General features: G+C 41.1%; 3 protein-coding genes and 1 long non-coding RNA gene across 5 annotated transcripts; 2 read left to right on the top strand and 2 right to left on the bottom strand.

The window, feature by feature from the left end:
• Positions 1–7,279: 7,279 nt before the first annotated feature.
• LOC120895723 (putative fatty acyl-CoA reductase CG5065) lies at positions 7,280–10,042 on the top strand. Its single transcript, XM_040299294.1, has 7 exons — positions 7,280–8,108; positions 8,235–8,543; positions 8,632–8,717; positions 8,790–9,273; positions 9,412–9,482; positions 9,554–9,679; positions 9,769–10,042. The coding sequence occupies exons 1-7, from the start codon at positions 7,899–7,901 to the stop codon at positions 9,989–9,991; spliced, it is 1,509 nt and encodes a 502-aa protein (XP_040155228.1). The 5' UTR covers positions 7,280–7,898; the 3' UTR covers positions 9,992–10,042.
• A 3,644-nt stretch (positions 10,043–13,686) lies between these two features.
• On the top strand, positions 13,687–14,527 carry LOC120895399. Its single transcript, XR_005738313.1, has 2 exons — positions 13,687–14,174; positions 14,245–14,527. It is a non-coding gene; the product is annotated as an uncharacterized LOC120895399 (long non-coding RNA).
• Positions 14,454–17,075, bottom strand: LOC120895398 (probable pyruvate dehydrogenase E1 component subunit alpha, mitochondrial). 2 transcript variants are annotated; one of them, XM_040298712.1, is made up of 3 exons: positions 16,944–17,075; positions 16,343–16,402; positions 14,454–15,895 (listed from the first exon to the last, which is right to left on the bottom strand). In XM_040298712.1, the coding sequence occupies exons 1-3, from the start codon at positions 16,995–16,997 to the stop codon at positions 14,816–14,818; spliced, it is 1,194 nt and encodes a 397-aa protein (XP_040154646.1). In that variant the 5' UTR covers positions 16,998–17,075; the 3' UTR covers positions 14,454–14,815. The 2 variants fall into 2 exon arrangements, with proteins under 2 accessions (XP_040154646.1, XP_040154645.1); XM_040298711.1 differs by lacking the exon at positions 16,944–17,075 and adding an exon at positions 16,512–16,926.
• A 1,208-nt stretch (positions 17,076–18,283) lies between these two features.
• On the bottom strand, positions 18,284–20,979 carry LOC120896878 (alpha-tocopherol transfer protein-like). The gene is made up of 5 exons (XM_040301381.1): positions 20,660–20,979; positions 20,367–20,523; positions 19,376–19,483; positions 18,943–19,301; positions 18,284–18,885 (listed from the first exon to the last, which is right to left on the bottom strand). Exons 1-5 carry the CDS (start codon positions 20,769–20,771, stop codon positions 18,761–18,763), a joined length of 861 nt encoding a protein of 286 aa, XP_040157315.1. The 5' UTR covers positions 20,772–20,979; the 3' UTR covers positions 18,284–18,760.
• Between the last annotated feature and the right edge of the window lie 263 nt (positions 20,980–21,242).

The following is a 21,242-nucleotide window of genomic DNA, read 5'->3' as shown; positions in this document are numbered from 1 at the left end:
AAGCGTAAAAACACATAAAACACAATAACAACCATATGCTGCATTCATCCTTTTTGGCTGCATCTCCTTTCAACGGACGGGCAGAATGGCGCCCGAAGGAGCACTGAGTATGGCAGGGAGTAAGGCTGTACGATTAGGTTAGGGCTATCTTTTCCTTGGCACTTTTGAGAAAGACGTCAACAAAAACAAACTCCCCTTCGTTGGGGTTTGGTGAGTTTGCGCATCAAGCTGGGTGTGTTCGGATACGACTCGGACTTGGGGAACGTCGTTGCATCAACGTCGTCGTCGGCTGGTTGGCTGGCTGGCTCGCATTCGCACATGCATTCGTTACGCTGCGATGGCATCATGTCAGTTCCGACTGGTTCGCTGGCCATACGCGCGTATGTCCCCTTTTGCAGCGATTCTGAATTACTATTTTGATTTTGAAACAAGCGAGCAAACATGTGGTTTTCGTGGCGTGAAGGTAATAGCCAACGCTTATGAGCATACCGTGATGAATGCATAATCGGCAGCATTAGTGAGCAAGTACCCGGTACCCGGCCGTACGGGATAAAACTTTACCTTATCTTCTGCTTCTTTTTCTTCTGCTTCAGCTCTTGTGGTGTACACGTTTGATTAATCCTTGAAACATTCTTGGCAACAATACAGCACGTGTGCTACTACATTAGCATTGCGACGTAACGTACAGACCGTAGACCTGCCCCCAAGGCTCCCCGGGATTCCCCAGCATTCCGGGCACCGTGTACCGTGGCGGGAAGTTTACCCCTGCGGGGTTGTGTGCGTTTTTCATTTTGGCACCAACTCGGTGGATGATTTTTGCCAGTGGTGTAAGGGTACGAACGATAAACGCAAAAGGACGACGCTGGAATGGGACGACCACATCCCGTAATGCTTCATCATATCGCTCGCGTGGCTCTGGTGCTGGGGAGAGGGAAAGATTTTTCTCTTATCTGGCGGTGGTATTTCGCTTCTCGTCCTCGCGCTCTTCTCGGGCGACCTTCGGGCTATTTTAATGCAGTTTCTTGTGACTTAAGAAACCAGAACATAATCTGCGGTCACATTGTCACATCGCCGGGGAAAGTGCGATGATCCCCGGCCCTGGTTACTGTAGCTTTAATCAGCACGTGCAGCCTGCCACCGTATTGCAGTGGCACTGTTTAAGGACGAACCATGCGAGCAGCGGAAGGTTAAATGCAAAAAAAGAAAGAAAGCAAACAGGGTACACATGTCGATCGAACTTGTTACACGTGTGTTTTTTGTTTTGCTATATTGTTTCTGATTAGGCGGAGGCACTACTGCTGGTGCACGACGCGAAGCAGTGGGGAGAACTGTTAAGAGGATTGTGAAACATTAAGTAAGAAATAATGATGGACCGGGAACCGGGATGCAGTTGTTGTTTTCGTGGCTTCGTTCCCCCTTGACAAACACGATTCGCTTAAAGCTTAAAGTGCTTGTAAACCGTCCATCGTAAGCACTGGGGAGATTCTCGAGACGAGACGAGAAGTTGTGCACGATAAGGCAGAGGGCAGTGGAGTAAAGTGCCACAAAAGTACTTATCCAAAGCGTTTGTATCGTAATGGTTTAAAGCGTTTCAAACAGTACACAACAGCACACTAAGAGCTCAACATTGGTAGTAGTAGTAGTAGTAGTAGTAGTAGTAGTAGTAGTAGTAGTAGTAGTAGTAGTAGTAGTAGTAGGAGGTGTAGTAAGCAATCAAATATTTAGTCGCAGTCAAACTGAACACAAACTGATGGTTCTTGTCGCATGCAAATGCTTTGCACTGTAAGCTGCTGTTAATACATATTTCAGATACCGCGTTGGATGATTTACACCGTCCTTTGTTTCTGCTCTCGCTTTCAGCCATGTTACAGACATTTTTGTCTACCCACCCGCCCTGTTCCTTTTCCGCGCACCCGCATCCTTTTTTCGATTGTGTTACACCGGATCTTGCTTGGGGCGAAGCTGAAGCAATACGCGCTTATGACGGTCGCGTTATTTCGCAAACGTTGTGCGGTATATTGGGACCACACTGCCTCGTCACTGCGGATACATATTTAATGCTAGATACCGTAGAAGAATTCTCATGTAAAAAGAATTTGTTGTTGTTGTTGTTGCAGCTAAACTAGAAATCTATTACTGGCACGATCAGTGGGTACGGAACGAAACGTTCTGCTTGAACGTATCTACCGGGGGAAGGGGTGAGGGGGAGGGATGATATGGTCAACTTTACAACTAGATCAAAGCATAAAATCTAACCGTACCAGATTTGAACGAGCATCGCATCAGTGAAAGTCAAGCTCTTGCGGCAATAGGTAAAATTATTCGCGAAGTAATGGATAAACTTTACCCTGCAGCGTATAATGGTGTACTAGAAATGGTGATGGCTTTCGTATTTTTATTTTATTTCTTGGTTGGTGGAGAGTTCAGGCTCCCATCGGCTATTGAATTTGTTTTCATTTTTACTCACCCGTCCCCACAGTTCGCGGTAGGATGGTCAGGATCAAACAAGGCTAGCTGCCACGCGTGTGTGATGCAACAAAAAAATGGTAACTTTTGAGTAAAATGTTTTCAGTTTGACTCAACTCAACATTATACCCGGACGCGGGCTTGTTACAACACATTGTTCCGGTCGGAGGGGGTGGAGCCCCGCATGATGTACGTAAGATTGTCTATTTTGGATACGGTGTGATCCCCAAAGTCACCGTGTATATCGACGAAGTCGAAGGGAAAACGGGCAATAACATAAGAACGGAGCCAAATCCGAAAAACGTACGCTGACATGTGGAAGTCCCTGTCAGATCAAAAGAGTTTTGTTGAATGAGCCCAGGGATGCCGAGAATGGCGGCACTGGGTACCAGTTTCGTCCCCTAGTCTGTTTCCAAATTCGCCAAATGCCACACGAAACGCAAAATCAAATCAAATAATGCAGAATCCTGTGACCCGGGCTCAGAGTGTGGGCTCTGTGGGTGATGTTGTACGAAAGAGCACCGTAATCCCTTGCCGGAACGAAGTGCTCCCATAAGTATCACTCTGGGGACCGTTGGTCCCTAGGTCACCGGCACAAGCACACATCATTCATGTGAGCATATTAAAACATGATACAATCGATAAGCTCTATGCTCGGCTGTGCTGTAGCACTATCGTTGGACGAATACTCTAACTTTCCGTCAGCCGTGTTGATTGGATTGCAAAGTGTTGTAAGTTTGGTTTATGGGATCATATTATTTTACATCACTTGCACCGTACTGCAAGTGTCGGACTAGTGGTCGAAAGGTCTGGTTCGAAAGGAAGCCCCTGTTAGAAGTTAAGTACGAGGTGGTGTGATGAAGCATGATGTTTATTTGTCTTATGTTTCTGCTCCATCTGCGGCACAAAGTGCAACAGGTGATTGAATCCATTTGTAACAATAGGAGTTTAATAAGTGATAATGGTAGATTTACATCTGTAAGTGATACAGTTTACAGCTCACCATATTTGATATCGTATTAGTATTACAGTGCTTGTAAAGTTCTTGTGATACAATTTACTCTGTTGAAATAAACTCATTTCCAGCTATTAAAAGAATAATCGTCTGGGTCTTCAGAATAATGCGTCTTACAACAATATTCCTATTTTTATTAATTTTAACATTAAATTAAATTAAATTTAAATTTAAAAATTAAATTTAACAAAAAACGTAACAAAAAGAATTACAATCACCGATGAATTACCAAAAATTGTCAGTTTTGGTTAAAAAATATCATGCGGTCATAAATATAAGGTAAAATTCGACCCAAAAAATCCAGTTGTAATATTTTTAAATGTTAGTTCTATACAAAAAAGTGAAGTGATAAAATTCTCATCTCGGACTTATTGCGTGTTATAGTCAAGTTGACGGTAGTAGCTGGCAAATCTGTGGTTTAGTACTTTTGTCACTTTTTTTATTTCTCTGTCTAAGAAGCTTTTTAAGGAGCTTTTTAAGAAGCACATGGTACTCTCAAGAACCTTCTGGCTGATTAGCCTGATGTGTATGGTTCACGATGTAACTTGAAGGCTTGTTAAGAAAGCGTTCCGAACTTGATGGAACTACATAGCTTTTTTAATACATGCCATCGGTACAAGGTGGCTCTTGTCAAAGTGTCAAAGACTGGTACCATCAATCATCTCGTTGCTGCTGCCCAAGCTAGTTTAATTAACTTATCAATTGAAGAAGGAATATTGAGTGAAGTGATTGTCATTTTGTAGTAAACTATGTGAAATTATGTGAAATTCAAGAGCTTTTAGAGTTTTAAAATAAACGTGCACATAAAAAATCACAAATCGTGTTGTTTATGTCATTGATGACGCCTGGCTTGAAAAAAAATCGCAAAGAAAAATAATCCCCGGCTCCCTGGAATAAGGAAGCTGCTTAGGCGCTATTTAGAAGGACCCGCTGGAAGTTTGATGCTGTTTATCTATTGCAAAAGGCGAATTCAAGCAGCGATCTTTAGCATACCAAAATTGGCTGCTTAAGCAATTTTGGCTGCTTCGGTATAGTCGTCGTATTGTGTTCCTATAGTGGTGGTAAACAAAGATGCCTCAAAAACAGTGTATAATGTCAATGGAACTTAGTTTTGAAGCTGTTTTCATATGAATAGCAAGGACTGCTGCCATAATTTTGATTTCTTACATAATTTGATCGTGAAAAATGTATGAATTTCGTTGATGAAAATATTGACAAAAGTACTGTACAACATCTGTCGTCAACCCATACCCATGGATGAGTGTGCTTGATTTGAAGTAAATTTTTCATTCAGCCAAATAAGCGAATTTTGGCCTTTTTTTGGTAAATTACCTACAGAAAACACATTTCCTTTGGTTATTTTAGTGAAAACAGTCCGACATGTCGAAAATATCATCGTAAAAATCTAAAATGTCATGTTTTTATTGATTTTATAACTAAGACCATTAAAGGAACATGACTATTTTGTGTACCTATAATGGCACTATCGTAAAAAACACTTAAAAATACGTAAATATGGCCAAAAGGCAATAAACTTTAATGAAACAATATCATTTGATAATAATAATGTTTAAAAAAACTAACAATTGCGTTGTTATGTGATATGTGATGTGATAAGATATGAATTTCGTTATGAAATCCTAAGGATTTTGGAAAATTGTGGACACATTTTACAAAATAATGGATTTTGGTATGGAAATACCAATGGAATGGTCACTTTGTAACGGAATGGCCTCATTTAACTATTAAACTCTTTGTAAAAAGCCAGAGAACATGTCACACTATCATAAATAACTTAACTCATAAGCGTGCCTGATTGGTGTGATCATAACTGGACAGTCACAATAATAATTGACGACTGTATCACGGGACCGACTCCATGATCCAATCCGAATAGTATCTGAATCAAATAGTCAATGTTTTCGAAACAAATTTGTAATGTAAACAATTTTGAAATGAATTTTCAAATGCTAATTAATTAGTACATGCCGGTCTCGTGATACAGTCAACTTTTACGACTTAACAACATGGATTCGCCCCAAAAAGAATGTACCCCTATACGTGCGACTAATCATCGTGCATCGTGTTATTCAACCAATATGTCACTGAGAGCCAATCAAGCCCAAAAGTAATACGGTCAACGTAACGGCGCAACGCCAAAGAAGAAGAAGAAGAATATGTTTCGAGCGAGTTTTTTTATGTTTTAGTTTATATAAAACATACATTTTCACTCTTACATTTTCACTTCCATCTAAATAGCTCCACTATGAATCCATTGCACACAAATGCATTCAAGTCATTTCGAAACGATGTCGATAACACCGCGTTTCCGACACACAAAAGCGCTCCAAATATTCAAATGACGCGTATGCTCGCGATCAGGAAGCGGAACCGCGGTCTAAAGTATGACACCTGATTCCGACAACTCACTATCAGCAGCATCAAATATTCAATCGATCGAGCTACCGGTAGACGGGGTCACCATCTTTCGCCATTTACATCTACCTTTTGTGTCACGTCTCTCATGGTTTGCTGTAGGGGGAGGGTGGGTGGTTTGTAAATCAAAGTAATTGCGCAGGTATGGAACATACCTTGCCAAGGAACGTGTGTTATCAAAGAGTTGAATTAGTGTGTACTTTGAAAATTGAATGAACAGTAAGTAGTGACTGGTGTTCCGTCATTTACAAGTGGAACAGAACGTTTCTGTCTTTACAAAAAGCTTGCCAAAAGTGCGCCAAATTTTACTCCAGAACATATAGATGTCTTCAAAATTATTGAAATTATGAGCCTTCATAAGCCAAATAACAAATACTTTGAGCATTCCCACCGGCAATCCTAAAGCGAGAAACAATTCTTCGATACAGCCACATTAACATCGCTTACAAATGATTAAACATCGACGGAAGAAACATGCAACTGAACGTAATGAACTGAAGGATGTGTTTAGTGGAGTGAAAATAAGAAGTTTTTACTGTTTCTACAAAAAGTGACCTAGAGCGTTAGGTGAGCGTGACAAAGCACTGGGTCATGTGCCCATGAATGGTGGTATGCCGGTTACGCCGATGAAGAAGTTTTATCACTCATCATAAAGTTCCAGCACCGTGCAATAGAGACGGCTCACTAAGCATGTTAGCTAAGGTAGGTAAAGTTACAGCAAACACGATTGGCGCACCGAAATTCCGCGCTACGACTTACACGACCAAGGCTGCACGTGTGGCCGGATGTAGTGAATGTGCCCGGGAAGGTTGTAGGGGCCACAACGGTTACACGCCCTACCAGCGTTGCCAGAGAATGTTGGAAAGTTTTTGCACTGCAGTTGCATATGATAATAGCGTTAAATAGTATCACCAAAGCTACCGAAGTTGATGAGCTGAAATGGTATAAATCCCATCGAAAGCATTATTTGTCCATATCTTACATTTACCCATACATTGATGTTGCACGTGATACTTTATATTAATTGCACCGGACTCATCGCCATTACCAACATTGATTAACAACAGAGCCCAATCGATACGCATCGATCAAATATATTCAGCAAAACATATTGCTACAATTTAACTGCGCGTTACGCAATATTTACAATCAGCAATAAATATTCAATAATTATTACCAGCACCAACGAGAACGTTACACCGCAAAGGGCGTTTCAATAGTGGGGCAAATGCAGGTAAGAACCGTCTTTGCAGTTTTAGAATTAATTTGCAACAATTTGTGTTTTGCTGTAACGTGCAGTTGAGTGTGCGCTCCGACACATTCCCATTCGCAAAGAAAACACTTTATCAGTGCGAAAACCCACCACCAGCGGCTCAGTAAGTGCCAGGTTGTGGAGCCCTCCTCAATCCATGCGATCAACAAGCGCAACAAAATAATCGTACGATAATCGGTAAACTGCCTCCATGCCAGTACCAATTGTGTACCGTTCGTGGGGAAAGTAGTTCTGAGTAGGCTATGACAAAATTAGCAGCGTATATACGTGTTCAATGTCAATGACGGCTCCTACTACTCCTTCGTCTTGTGCGCACGTAAACCTTGGCAGTGAGCAAGGATCGTTGCTGCTACGAGTCATCGATCTCGCATGAGGTTACAATTCCCTTTCATTGCATTGCGCGCACTGCAGGGTCTTATCGGCCAGGACCTTGAGTCTTCGCGTACGGGGCAGCACAATTCGAGTGGCGTCCGGTGTCGTCGCGTGGCAGGACAAAAGGCATAAAACTAGGGCCCGCCATCGGTTCGCGGTTTAGTGTGGCGTTCGCAGTGGATCAATCACGATCGCAGACGAGTGGCCATCCCATTACACGGGGGCAGTGCAGTGCAATAGCAGAGCGTTGCGTTTTTGTTGTGTGCAGGTGCAAGTGCCCACAAATTGTACAACAATTCAACATCCAACGAGGCGTCGTGAAAAAAGGGGGTAGAAATGACGACACAGTCGGGATGTTACGAATCCGTGACGGATTTCTACGCCAACAAGGATGTTTTTCTTACCGGTGGAACGGGATTCCTGGGGAAGGTGTTGATCGAGAAGCTGCTCCGCTCTTGCCCAGACATTGGGCGCATCTTTGTGCTGATGCGCAATAAGCGCGGCAAATCGATCGAAACGCGCGTTACCGAACTCGCCGCCTGCCCTGTGAGTGTAAATGAATAACGCGCATAACGCGCTGATGCACTATTTTACTTGCCGATCTAAGGGTGTGGCGTGACGATTTCAAATGTTTTGTGACGAACTGTACATTGCTTTCCATTTTCCACCCAGCTGTTCGACCGATTGAAGGAGGAAAACAAATCTGCCCTGAACAAGGTGGTCCCTGTTTTCGGTGATATAACGCAGCTACGCCTAGGAATGTACGAAGAGGACATCCAGAGGCTGAGCAACGTTTCGGTGGCATTCCATTTGGCCGCCAGCGTCCGCTTTGATGATCCACTAAGGGATGCAATCAAGACAAACATTTGCTCGACGCAGGAACTGTTCGAGATGCTTAAAGCTACGGCCCCTCAGTTGCGCGCTGTGGTACACGTTTCTACCGCGTACAGCAATCCCGAGAATCGCTATGTTGAAGAAAAGGTACTACTGCTAAGCTTCAATCACAAACCACCGAAAGAGTGTTTTTAGTGTTATTTTTTGTTAACTCTTTGATTTCGCTTGACCCTAGCTTTACCCGCCAAAGTTTGATTGGAAGAAACTCGTTCAAGCCGTTGACCGATACGAACCGGAAACGCTCGATGCACTGATGCAAAAGTAAGCTGCTGCACGGTCCCGGTGCTTTGGTCCCTCGTAAGCTTTGTTCTAACGCCCGTTCTCGTTTTGCAGACTTTCCCAAAATTCTCCAAACACGTACACATACACCAAAGGGTTGGCGGAACAGGTGTGCAATGATTACAGTACCGAGTTGCCTCTCGCCATCGTACGCCCGTCGGTAGTGCTATTTACTATTGCCGAGCCGATGAGTGGCTGGGTGGACAATTTTAACGGGCCGACGGGAATGCTGGTCAGTGCTGGACTGGGCATCACTAGAACAGCCTATCTGCGACCGAAAAATCGCATCAACATCATTCCGGTGGACGTGGTGGTTAAGACCATCATACTGGCGGCCTGGAAGCGCGGAACTATTGAACGGGCCTGTGGCCCCAAACACCTTCCCATCTACAACAGTGCCGTCACATACGAACAATCGCTGGAGTATCAGGAAATGCTGGATCGCGGAAAGGAGTATCTGTATGCCGTTCCTTTCAGCCGCATGCTCTGGGTGCCTCGTGGATATCCAACGGATTGGAAAACGTTGTACTACTTTAAGGTGAGGAAAAAAAGCAGATAGATTCGCTTCGTAGGGTAGCAATTAGGCTGTACCGATATGAACTATGTTCTTGTTAAATATGATGTTTTTTTATTTGTTGAAACACATGCTGCAATTGTTTGCTTATTCTTGTTGCAGCTTATTTTCACCATGCTTTTACCATCCTTTCTGCTGGATCTACTCATCAGAATGTTTGGCCACAAACCATTGTAAGTGCCGTAACACTTGGTTTACTTTTCTATTGTACTAAATTAAATCCCCATTACATCTCCGTTACCAGCTTAATGAAGTTACAATCGAGAATTTACGGTTCGGAAGTATCGCTTCGCTACTTTGTCCGTAATGAGTGGGAATTCGAAACGAAGCAGACAGATAATTTACCATCCTTGCTAGACGAGAAAGATCGGTAAGAGTATTGCATTCAAACACGCTAACAAACTCACTCTCGATATTTACTCATTTGCATTTTCGCTTGGACCCTTTTTTTGTTAACAGAAACACCTTCGGATGGTACATGCCAAGAAAATTAACCGGGAAATATCTCGAGAACGCGTACCCAACCATCAGACGCTACCTGATGAAGGATCCGGACGAGACAATTCCTTACGCCAAACGAAAGCTAGCACGTATGATACTCGCCGATCGTATCATTAGCATTATCGTTTGCTGCTTAACGCTGGTAGCCATTTATAGGCGAATGTTTGCTGAAAGTTTGTAGTGGTGCAATAAACATAACGAGATGTTCCCGTTCTCGTTGCATATAACCGTATCCGTTTAATTCATTCAATGCAAATGGTTTACAATCCGTTCGGGGGGCGGGCAGTACGTTCATACCGAAAGAACACGTTTCAATAGGGGTTATTTACCTAAAAAAAATGTTAAAAACAGACTGTAATTGCAATGATCGTTTTACAGTATGCCCTTCCGTACAGAAAGTGACGAGATCAAATAACTCAAGGCCCCTCGAAACCGATGAAGATGAAGGACACGGTTAAAGCTTTGTTTATTGCCTTGGCGTAGGTCGCGGAATGCACGGGAAACATCTGTGTGAAGGCGCTGGCTCTTTACCTTGGTGCCATTGCAGATTATACGTCAAACAAAATCCTTTCACCATTCACCTTCGGTGCGGTCTACCATTCTTGGTCATTGCAGTTTCGTGCAATTGCTTTATCTGTTGTTTTGCTATCCATCCAAATGAATGGAGTCCCTAGGATACTTCCCCGCGAATAGTGTGAAGATTGCAGTGCGATGACACCACCGGTAACCATGATGAAGTTCATTGCGAGTTGATTGTTGTTAACAATTGCTTGTTTTTTCCCGGTATCAAGAGTTGATTATTTTATTTTATTCTATTTTATTTAAATCCAGCGACCCAAGTCATGCAATTAAACAGTGTTGGTATATTTCATTGCTCTTGTTGGTTTATTGTCAATAAAGTGTAAAACCATCTATTGCATTTGACCAAAGTACTGATCTTGCTTGGATGGTTTATCTTTCTGGGCTGTGTTATATTTGTATGACTTGAATGATAAAAATGAACTGCACTTAAAATATTTTTCATTCATTTGATCTCAAGATATGTGTCGGATTTTTTGTTTAACTTGTTTAATTCAAGTCATCCTATCATATTGTCAAATTATATTATTATCATCATATAAAAGTTTATCAAAATAATTTTAGAAATAATAATAATGATAATAATAATAATAATAATAATAATAATAATAATAATAATAATAATAATAATAATAATAATAATAATAATAATAATAATAATAATAATATTAATAACAATAATTTTTTTTTTATTCAGGAGTAACGGTCCAAAAAGGCCGTATTGCTTAAGAGTAGAAAATACAAATGTAATTCATGGCGCTACAATCCATATTGGCAGGGAGACATTTACTTCTCTGAGCCATGGAAGGGCACCTTATCCCGGGTGTACTCGGACGGTTTGGTTTTAATCAATCCAGTCCATGATTTTGCGGTCCTATAAGCGTGGCGAAGGTCTACATCATTCGGGTTTCGAGGTTGTCTATTCCAGTTCAGTGTTCCAAATGGCATTGCGGGGGTCTGTATCGTGTGGATTCCAGGCATTTCGTCGGATCCATCCATCAGAAGCGGTCCGAGTATATTCCCATTTAGTGGCTCAAATGACATTGCGAGGGTCTGTATCGTTGTAGTCCTTTCCTTCAGTGGTCCGAGTGACATGGCGGGGGTCTGTATCGTTCCAGCTATCTAGTAAATCCTTGCAAGAACATCGTTCGAGCAAGGATCTTCTGTCTGCCGTCAATGCCGATTACTCAGCCATACACATTGCACTCATTCATTCTTACATTCATGCATACATTCATCTATCACAAACATACAAGCGATGTACAACATGTAACACATAGACAAACAAGAGGAAATAACATAGGATGCAAGATTGCTGTTGCCAACAATGTTGGTTGGTTCACACGCATTTTGCTTAAGGATAGTCACAATAATAATAATAATAATAATAAAAATAATAATAATAACAAATTTATTGAATATCATGTTTCACTGGAGTTTTTCGGGTCTTTTTCTATTTTTATTAAAGCCCAGGTTACAGTTCCAGTGAAATTGATCGTGAAATTTTGAGGGTTTCTGCTATACAGTGGAGCTCCGTTGATCCAGGCTTAACGGAGCTCGAACTCGCCCGGATACTCGAATAATACGAATAATGAGTCAAAGTACATATTTAATCACAAATTCCTGATTTTTTTAATTTTATCTTATGTTTTAATACAAATTAGCCAATTTTTATTAACTTCATGTTTTTTCAGTGAGAATATTCGAATTTTGTCATGAATTATAGCGTTTTTTGTTATGGCAATGTGCTCTGATAGCCGTTTTTTAATATATTGTATAGCACGCAATGTCACCTTTGTATTAAACTGTCATTTCTCAACAGCACGGATAGACGGACAGCCGGATTAAAGGTACCCGTATAAACGGCGCTCCATTGTATTTCATTAAATATTAATCAGAATATGGCTTATCGTACACCAAAAGAAAAAGGATATTCGCCAACTATTTAAACTATAACACATATTGAATTAATAAATTAAATGTATTTCCTTGTGATTCCCCGCATTTTTCCCCCGATAAAAAAAAGATTAGTGAAGAATAACAAGAAAATACATTTCATTCAATAAACTTTATAGTTAGGGAATTGAATATATTTTCTTTTGGTTATGATAAGCCATATTTTGATAAATATTTGATAAAATAAAGCAAAAAAAAAACACCAAAATTAAACGCCCACTTTCAAAACAAGGTCTACAAGGCGAACTTGAGGAGCGACGACTTTGTCGTATTGCTTAGGTCCATTAGGTCCTATAAATAGTGAAAATTTTCAGTCGTACGCAAGAAAGATTGTATGGTCAAACTAACTGAGGAATGTATGAACTGCGACGGTAGGATTTAGAATGCGTTTTTTCCTAAAGCTCGAGACTACCTATTCATACTTGATATTTGGTTCGCTTTACCGATATCTTATGTAGGTTTACTCGTTTACTGGTATGATTTCCGTCCGCGAGTTTTCGATTTCGGGTGCGATTCGCTAATGCTTTCTTGTGCCTACCTGAATCGCTGCACCTACTTGAACTCAACCTGAACTCAAATCAGAATCGATTCCCGTAGGTTCGCACCTCGAGTTGTGAAATGAATCGTTAGATGCACCTCTAGTTGACAGGTATTTTTACGACTGCAGTAGTGATGCGCGTTCTGGAGCGAACCTAGGAGGTTCGTTCCATTTCCTGATACGTAATTAGGATAAACAATTTGAACCTAGTATGTTCGATCGGAACGGCACGTTCGCAATTGTCCGAACGGTTTGAAAAATATCTAGTTTCGTTCCGTTCCGATATTTTTGAAAATGTCCCATCACTAGTCTGCAGAACATAGCGACAGAACAAAATAGTTGCCTCTTGCTCTATTTTTCAGCCCTTCCCTATGGCATATTTGTCGAGCAGCTTGTCGAGCTGTCCGGCCCTTCTTCCCTACCGCTCGTACAAACGGAATTTGAATGTTTGCAAGTGTTGGTGCGCAAGGCAGCAATCAGCTGTCAAGCTTCGTTCCCTCTCATTTCTTGTCTAGTGTTTTCTCTTTCTCGCTTGTGGTCTAGGCTTAAGTGAACCGCGGTTTAGGTATCGGTAGAAAACATAAACAAATGCTAACTAATTCTCAACGCTTGCTCACCCGTTCATCGCAAGTTTTTCTTCAAATAAAGGAGGTGCCATTGTGGATCAAAAGGCTCCGTTTCGAGATGTGTCAGAACGATCACAGACATAAATTTTTAGAATTTGCATCGCCTAAATCGTCTTTTAACACGTTATTTTTTAATGAAATCCCTTACTTTTGACGATGGAAATGTAATGCTCAAATCGCCGTATTTTGCGAGCATTATTCGCACCAACTGTCTCAAATGCACCTTTCGCTATGGATTGCGCTGTCCCCTGTTTCTAGTCGTTGCTAGGGCGATTTTTGTCTTGAAATGATCCAAGTAACCATGTTCAGAAAACCATAAATGTTGCGTCATAGTACAATCTCTAGAGATATGTGTGTAGTTGGATGAATCTAGTAAACGAAACATCAAACGATATTCGATAAAATTTACTAAAAAAATAAAACAATTTAAAAACACGTTTTTATTGCACTAAAATCAAATTCAGTGCCAGAGTCGGAGTGGATCATTGGTTCCGGATTTCCCATCACAGTGTCGGCACACTGGCCACTGTTAAAACTTTCTTCAGATTATCAACGTAAACTACACGGCTTTCGATACGTCCATCTTTGGAAAGCTTCAGAGTATAAATATATCTTCTAGTTGCCCGTTTCCTGGTTCTTTAATATGCAGCGTGCCAGCACTTATGGTTAGCTATCGAATAGTCAATAGCCAAGTGCTAGTCTACACCAACGTGCATAATGTATACGTCTACAAAGATGGTTGCAGATTTGGTGTGCAGAGTATCGAATCATACGGCGGGGCTTCATGCTTCGAAATAAATTCTATAGCGAGTAGAGAGAACGACTGAGAAAGTAAGTTATAGTGAAAACGTTTTGCAAATAGTTAAGGATAAAATACTGATTGATACACATTTCACGATTTGTGATATTGTATCGCTACGTTTAAATCGAATCAACACATTTTCTTCGCATTTACTCTATGAGTGTCAAATGTATTTTATGGTTTGTCTTAAATGCCTTGCAACCCGTTTATAATGAACAAAAAAAAAATTAAATACGTTTTTCGTTTGTAGTTGTTGTTTCGTTCACATTATGTAAAAAAACAGAAACATTATTGTTTGGATCGCTATGATTATACCCGTATCATTAAGACCAGGCAAAGGGTATCACTGATCCCGAACAAAAATATGACGTTTAGAACAGATTTTACCGTAATCGAAATTATTCGTGAGATTGCATCTACTGCTTTGTTCTTTCCTTGCCCGGACATTTCGATAGTGGTGAAACACATATTAACGTAGCAAACCATGCCATGTCATGTAGATGTTTACATGTTGACCGCCTGTCCAAGCCGCTTGTGCTGCAGTTCGGCATGGGGCACTGTGTTGCGTACGGACGTGAGGTTTTCTGGATTGGCATAAATATCTGCGGTAAGCTCATCGACGGAGATTTCTTTGTCGGTCTTGGCCACCTTTGTCGCCGAGTCTACCTCAGCACGAATCTTGCCTTCAATCTCCTTCAGCTCTTCCACCGTGGCCAGCTCGGTCGTTAAAATCTTTTCGCGTAGCGATGTTATCGGATCTCGAGTTTGTCTTACTTCGGCGATTTCGTCGCGCGAGCGATAGCTAGTGCCGGGGTCGGACATGGAATGTCCAGAGTAACGGTAAGTGGCCGTTTCCATCAGAATTGGTCCCTTGCCGGAGGAGGTGTGTTCCAACGCGAAGCGGGTGGCTTCGCGAACTGCCAACACGTCCATACCGTCGACCCAGATACCGGGCACAAAGTCTCCACGAGTATAGTAGTTGGTGTTGGCAGACGCACGCTCAGCGCTGGTACCCATTCCGTAACCATTGTTCTCGCAGACGAATATGCAAGGCGCGTTCCACAGCTTTGCCATGTTGTACACCTCAAACAGCTGACCCTGGTTGGCAGCTCCATCGCCATACAGCGCAATACAGGCTCCCTGGGTTCCGTTGTATTTAGCAGCGAAGCCGATACCGACACCTAGAGGTACTTGAGCTCCGACGATGCCATTTCCGCCGTAGAAGTTCTTACCGTACATGTGCATGCTGCCACCCTTACCTCGAGCGCAGCCGCTGCTACGGCCCGTTAGCTCAGCCAGTACGCCCACGGGAGACACACCCATCAGATACGTCCATCCGTGGCACCGGTACGCGGTGATACAGGAATCCTCGGGACGCATAGCCGCACGCATTCCAACGGCACACGCCTCCTGGCCAGAGTACAGATGACAAAAGCCTCTGATCACCTTTTCCTTGTACAGGTTACCGGCAGCCGTTTCCATGCGTCGTATCGTGTACATCTGGCCGTAGTATTTCAGAGCATCCTCCTTGGTGAGAGTCACCTTGGTCGAAGGTCCTTCTTCAAGGTTATGCAGCTTAAAGGCCTGATTCGTTTTGCGAACAAGCAGCAAGCATACAGGGAAAACGAATGTACACATAGACGAAAATAACGGAAAAGTGTTAGAAACAATTGAGAGTAGAAATCTGTTATTTAAATGACAACCTTTCTTTAGGCTGAAAGTATCATGCACTTAATTTATTTTAAACAATAAATTGAAAATACAATTGAAAATTCGAAAAGCAAAAAATCACATTTTTCATTAAATTTTTGATCAACTGATCTAATCAAAACATCTGATTAGTGAATAAATAAAAAATGCAACAAAAAACGCAATACAGATGCGGTCATAACGCAGCTGATAACAGACGACCTTCATAGGTTAAGTTGTTCAGAGTAATAACACGGAACATTCGCATGGTAGGTCATTGCATTATTGAAACTATCACAAACAAGTGAATGATTAAGCATTACGCTGTGTAGTACTACTTACCCGCGTCTCGAACGTAGCTTCCGAAGCAAATCCATTCTGCTGCTGGCTTGAAAGTGTTTTCTGCAGAGAGACAAAGAACGCAGGATTAGAGGAAAAGATATGCACTTCTATGTACTGAATGAATTCATTCGGTAGCATCAACACGCATTAACAGTTAAATAGCTCTAACCACTTTGTTTTCATTTCCAATCGCACTGGGCGAGTTGTTTTTCGGTTTGATTGCTTCAGTAGCAGCTGCAGCCGCTTTGCTTGAACGGAATAGTGTGTTCACCCACTTCGTTAACCCCATGCTGAATCACGGATTTTTGTTTCTAACACGTTTCTATGCGGATTTTGGATCGATGCGCTTATTCGTTCGTCGTTCTGTGCACAGGCGAAACACCGAAATACCATTGATATTTCTTATCGTGTACACTGTTCAATATCCTTTTTCTGTTTCATTATGCAATCACTCTACACGAAGGAGGTGGAGGAGAATGGTTTTAGCGAGCGGGTGTTGGTATGTTGGTAGATATACAACTGTTCCACGGTAATTACCCGACTCTACGTTGGGAAATTAATTCCACTCAAATTCCCGAAAACTTTCACCAATATTACTCACCAACTTGCCAAACAGATTGCGCTGGCCAATCGATTTTGCTACGTTCGAAAGCATATTTTAGCGGTGAAAATGCGTAATGTGTGTGTTTTCGCAACAAGAAATGTACACAACGGGGAAGATGTTGACGTTTGCAGCGGACTTTGACATTGGGACACTACTGTCAAAAGGAATCACAGTGGGAGCGCATGGGGTTCATTTTAATTTTTATTGCAAATTACGGTTTGATGTTTATTTAAAAATTATGTCGTTAATAATCATATTACAAGAAAGGCGTCTTTTTTATTCCTTATCAGTTTCAGAGTACTGCACTACTGCTATAGCAAACTCAGTCAAGCGTTTATCTCATAGAAAATAATAATAAAATCTATGACGATCATAATCGTTCATCTTAGATTTACATGATTTTCTCAGTATCAAAATAAAGCCGACACTATGTAAACTAAATCGAGTCTCTTCTGTTTTGATTTCTCGTACAGAGAACAAATCTTCGTCTTCGTCTTCGTTGGCACAACAACCGTTGTCGGTCAAGGCCTGTCTTGTACCCACTAGTAAAGTGAGCTTGGCTTTCAGTGACTTATAGATTTACTCATAGCAGGATAGTCAGTCCTACGTATGCGGACACGGTCTATTCAGGGCTTGAACCCATGACGGACGAGTTGACGACTGTACCACCAGACCGGCAAAAACGAGAACAAATATGTCGTTCGAAAAATAGTTTTCAGTTCATTTGTTTATCATCTATGGGCGATTATGGTTACTGCAAGTTTTCTCTATGGGCTTTCGCACCGGGTCGAAATACGAAACACGTGAAACAGATGAAAACAATAAGAATTATTCGAATGCACCATGACACTCTCAAATTTGTATTGTTTAAAAACAATACTAATTTTTTTTAAAAAACTCGACTCAAAAGTGCGACAAATTATGTTTAGTCCTATACTATAAAATAATATTTAGGTAGCCCTTTCAAATAACACTTAAAATGCGAATTTATTTATGTCCTTTCTCATTAGGGAATATATAAGAGATTTTATTAACTATTAATTAAAAGTTTTTTTTTCGATCTCATTGATTTTTAAATTATAAAATTAGCTTGATATTTGATGATAAATCAATATTATTGGCTTTTTCTGCAGCAAACTTATAATAAACAACGTTATAATTGCATGACTAAAAGTTACAAAGCAGGTGCATATATTTTATTGATAGTTTAAAAATATTTGTTTATCGTATATTTATGTCTCATGCTTTTAATAATCTTACACAATTTTACGGACTTTAAAAATATAATTTGAAACTGAAAAAAAACATTATCTAAAAAAAAATGATACTCAAAAGCCTTGTCTTACAAAACCACCAAGGTTTTATCGTTTTTTATTTTATCATTTCCGATGAGAGTTGAGGTTTGTCGAAAAAACTAAATAGGTTGATTTTTCTTCTTTTGTTTTAGATATTTTTACATCGACAATGTTTTCCAGAATTTTTTTTTCACTGACGTATGGTTCTCTCTAGTAACGCGATTACAGATGTAATAAATGTAATCTTTCACTGTCAATTTCTACAATGCATTAATTTCCACATAGTACCTCTTATAATAATCATTCATATTTCACAAAGGATTCACACCCTAATGCAATATAAACTGTGAATGTAATAGACTGGCGACCGTTGTAGTTTAACAATAATTGTCTTACATGATTAGGTTCATATTGCCATAAAAAGTACTGATAGTTCGTTACTTCCCACAACAGTTAATCCCCAAAAGAGGGAGGTGTATACTAGCTAAGACATTAGTTCATGCTCCAAAAAACGCGACATTACCCAAAAAGCCCGAACATGAATTTTTTCGGCTTTGAAGGCCGTTTCGTTTCATCTACCGAGTTTTGGGATTCCGTTGCCTTAAACCATTCGCTGTTGGCATACAGTTTCTCCTTGAACGAATCTGCAAAATTAATTCATTCAGATCAAACAGGTGGTGGTGGAATGTAAGGTATCTTACCATGCAGCTCCTGCACTGATCCAGCAGTACCGCCAACCTCATTAGGCAGACACTCAATGGGAATGTCTTCATGCAGTTTACCCAGGCCTACATGCATGTTGATCATCTCCTCCACCTCTTTGTGCAAAAGTGGTCGGACGAGCGACATTAGCCAGTTCATGAACGGTACCACGTTTATGAAGTGCAATTGCTTGAGCCTGATGGGGAGTGCATCCTGTACATAGAACATGTGCTTCTTTACCGCTGCCATGTTCATTTTGGTCATATGGCCAACGTGCATGCCGTGCATATCCATCAGCATGATGTGCCCCTTTGCATTGCCTTCAAGCTTCACCCACAAATCGAGACACATGGTCATGCTAAAGAAAAAGGAAACATTTATAGGCGAGTGTGCGGTGTTTACCAAAATGTTTCTTATCCATTGAATACATACAATTTTAGTATCTGCGGGTGATTGAAGTGGGACGCATCAGAGGTGAGCAAACGTGTGTAAACCATTTTATATCCTTCCTTTGTTTCTCCTGGCAGTATGGTGAACATCCTATAGGAAATGATCCATTTAAGGAAGAAAAAAATGAATAATTATATTAATTAGCCTCTTTTATAATCTATCAAATTAAAAAAATATTATTAAAGATGATATTAAACAGCACGCGAGAGACTAATTCTAACATTCTATCGCCACCCACCCCACGGAACGCTTTTTTTGTGTGCGTTGTCGTATTTAATTCTCACAAAAGACTCCACCTATCCTTCCAGGGGGGTCGGTTTCCTTTGTCATAATGAATTCATAGGCTAACATTTCTACCCTAAATAATGACTTAAGAGCAACCGATGGAATTGTGAGCGACTCAACAGCCAGACATGTTGAAGGATCTACTGCTTCTTATATTACGATGAGGTGCCCTCGCTTTTTTCGCCCTTCTATTATCAACGTTGGGAATTAAAAAAAAAAAACTAAATTTTACTCAGAAGATACCCAACGATACGGAGAATAACGTTAAGGGAACAAAACTGATGTAAATAGATGTAAATATACCAATTAAGAATGTGAATGCTCGCACAATTTCGTACGCCAGTGGCATCGCATAAGCATCGCAAACATCAAACATTGCGTTTACTTCAATGCGCCTTTACGGTAGTGTACGTGAGATCTTTAAAATCAAGCAAGTTCTGTTCGATAACGCTGTGGCGTGTACTGTGCGTAATGCTGTCAAGCTACTGCGCCACCAGCGCACAACTACACTCTTTCTCGCCGGGTTGTAAGATTTGCTTGATGCAATATTTACACACAAATTCACAACAAATAAATGCGCGTTGTGTGTACAATACTGCGACACCATAAAGTAGCAGAGACACGTCCGCGTGGAATGTGACGTGCCAACTCGCTTAAATAATTACACCATTCTCAATGTAATATTCACATGATTCTGAGTGCCGTTTGCATCGCATCGTTGAACACGTCCCGGTCGGTGAAGCAATCCCGATAGTTGGTCCGCAGGGTGTAATAGTTCTCGATAGTGCGCTGGGTTGCTTCTTCGTTGCCATAGTTTGCATGCAGGAACTGGGCGATTTCGTGTTCTGCAAAGCAAAAAAAAAAGGTTGAAAAAGCAGAAGACAAAAAAGCGTCCCATTTGAATTCACATCCAAGTAGCTGTTGCAGATGAGTAGCAGAACCACGGGACAAAAAGCTTGGGCGAGAGCTACCCAGCCTTACCTTGAATTTGCGGTAGGTGCGGTTGAGCGGTGAGCCAGTGTGTAATCTTTTCGATGCTCTCCCGATCGACCAAAGGCCACTGCGTTAGCTCATTAGTTTGCGCGCTGTCCATTGCGTATGGTGGTAGCCTGGGAACTGTTGTGCACTGTTCACCTCGAACGTTTGGCGGAACATGTTGAGCAAATGCTATACCACTGATCGAACGAACAGCATCATCAACGTCATCATCAGTACATTCGATGTGTACAGCGATGAGATAGCAAGATTGGGGCCGAAGGCATTAGTACACTCGTGCTCAACGCGTTGGCTTATCTCTACCGCTATGGACGGGCATTGTTTCTGCTGAACGATAATCGAAGGGCATGTCATGAAACGTATAAATGACTGCCGAATTGATCGGCAACAACCTGGGCGACATTCTAAGGCAAGAAGAAGAATAACAAAAAAAAACATACAACTGAATGGTACTTATCATTATTATGTTGTTATACTATATAATTATCACAAACGGAAGCGGTATTTCTCTACAGCGTTAGAATGAAAAGCGAATAGTTATGTACTGTTCTAACATGTGCGCGTTTAT

The sequence above is a fragment of the Anopheles arabiensis genome, chromosome 2 (assembly GCF_016920715.1).
Source record: "Anopheles arabiensis isolate DONGOLA chromosome 2, AaraD3, whole genome shotgun sequence".
Lineage (NCBI taxonomy): Eukaryota > Metazoa > Arthropoda > Insecta > Diptera > Culicidae > Anopheles > Anopheles arabiensis.
The sequence above is the reverse complement of the archived record's forward strand: the minus strand, read 5'-3'. Positions and strand labels throughout refer to the sequence as shown.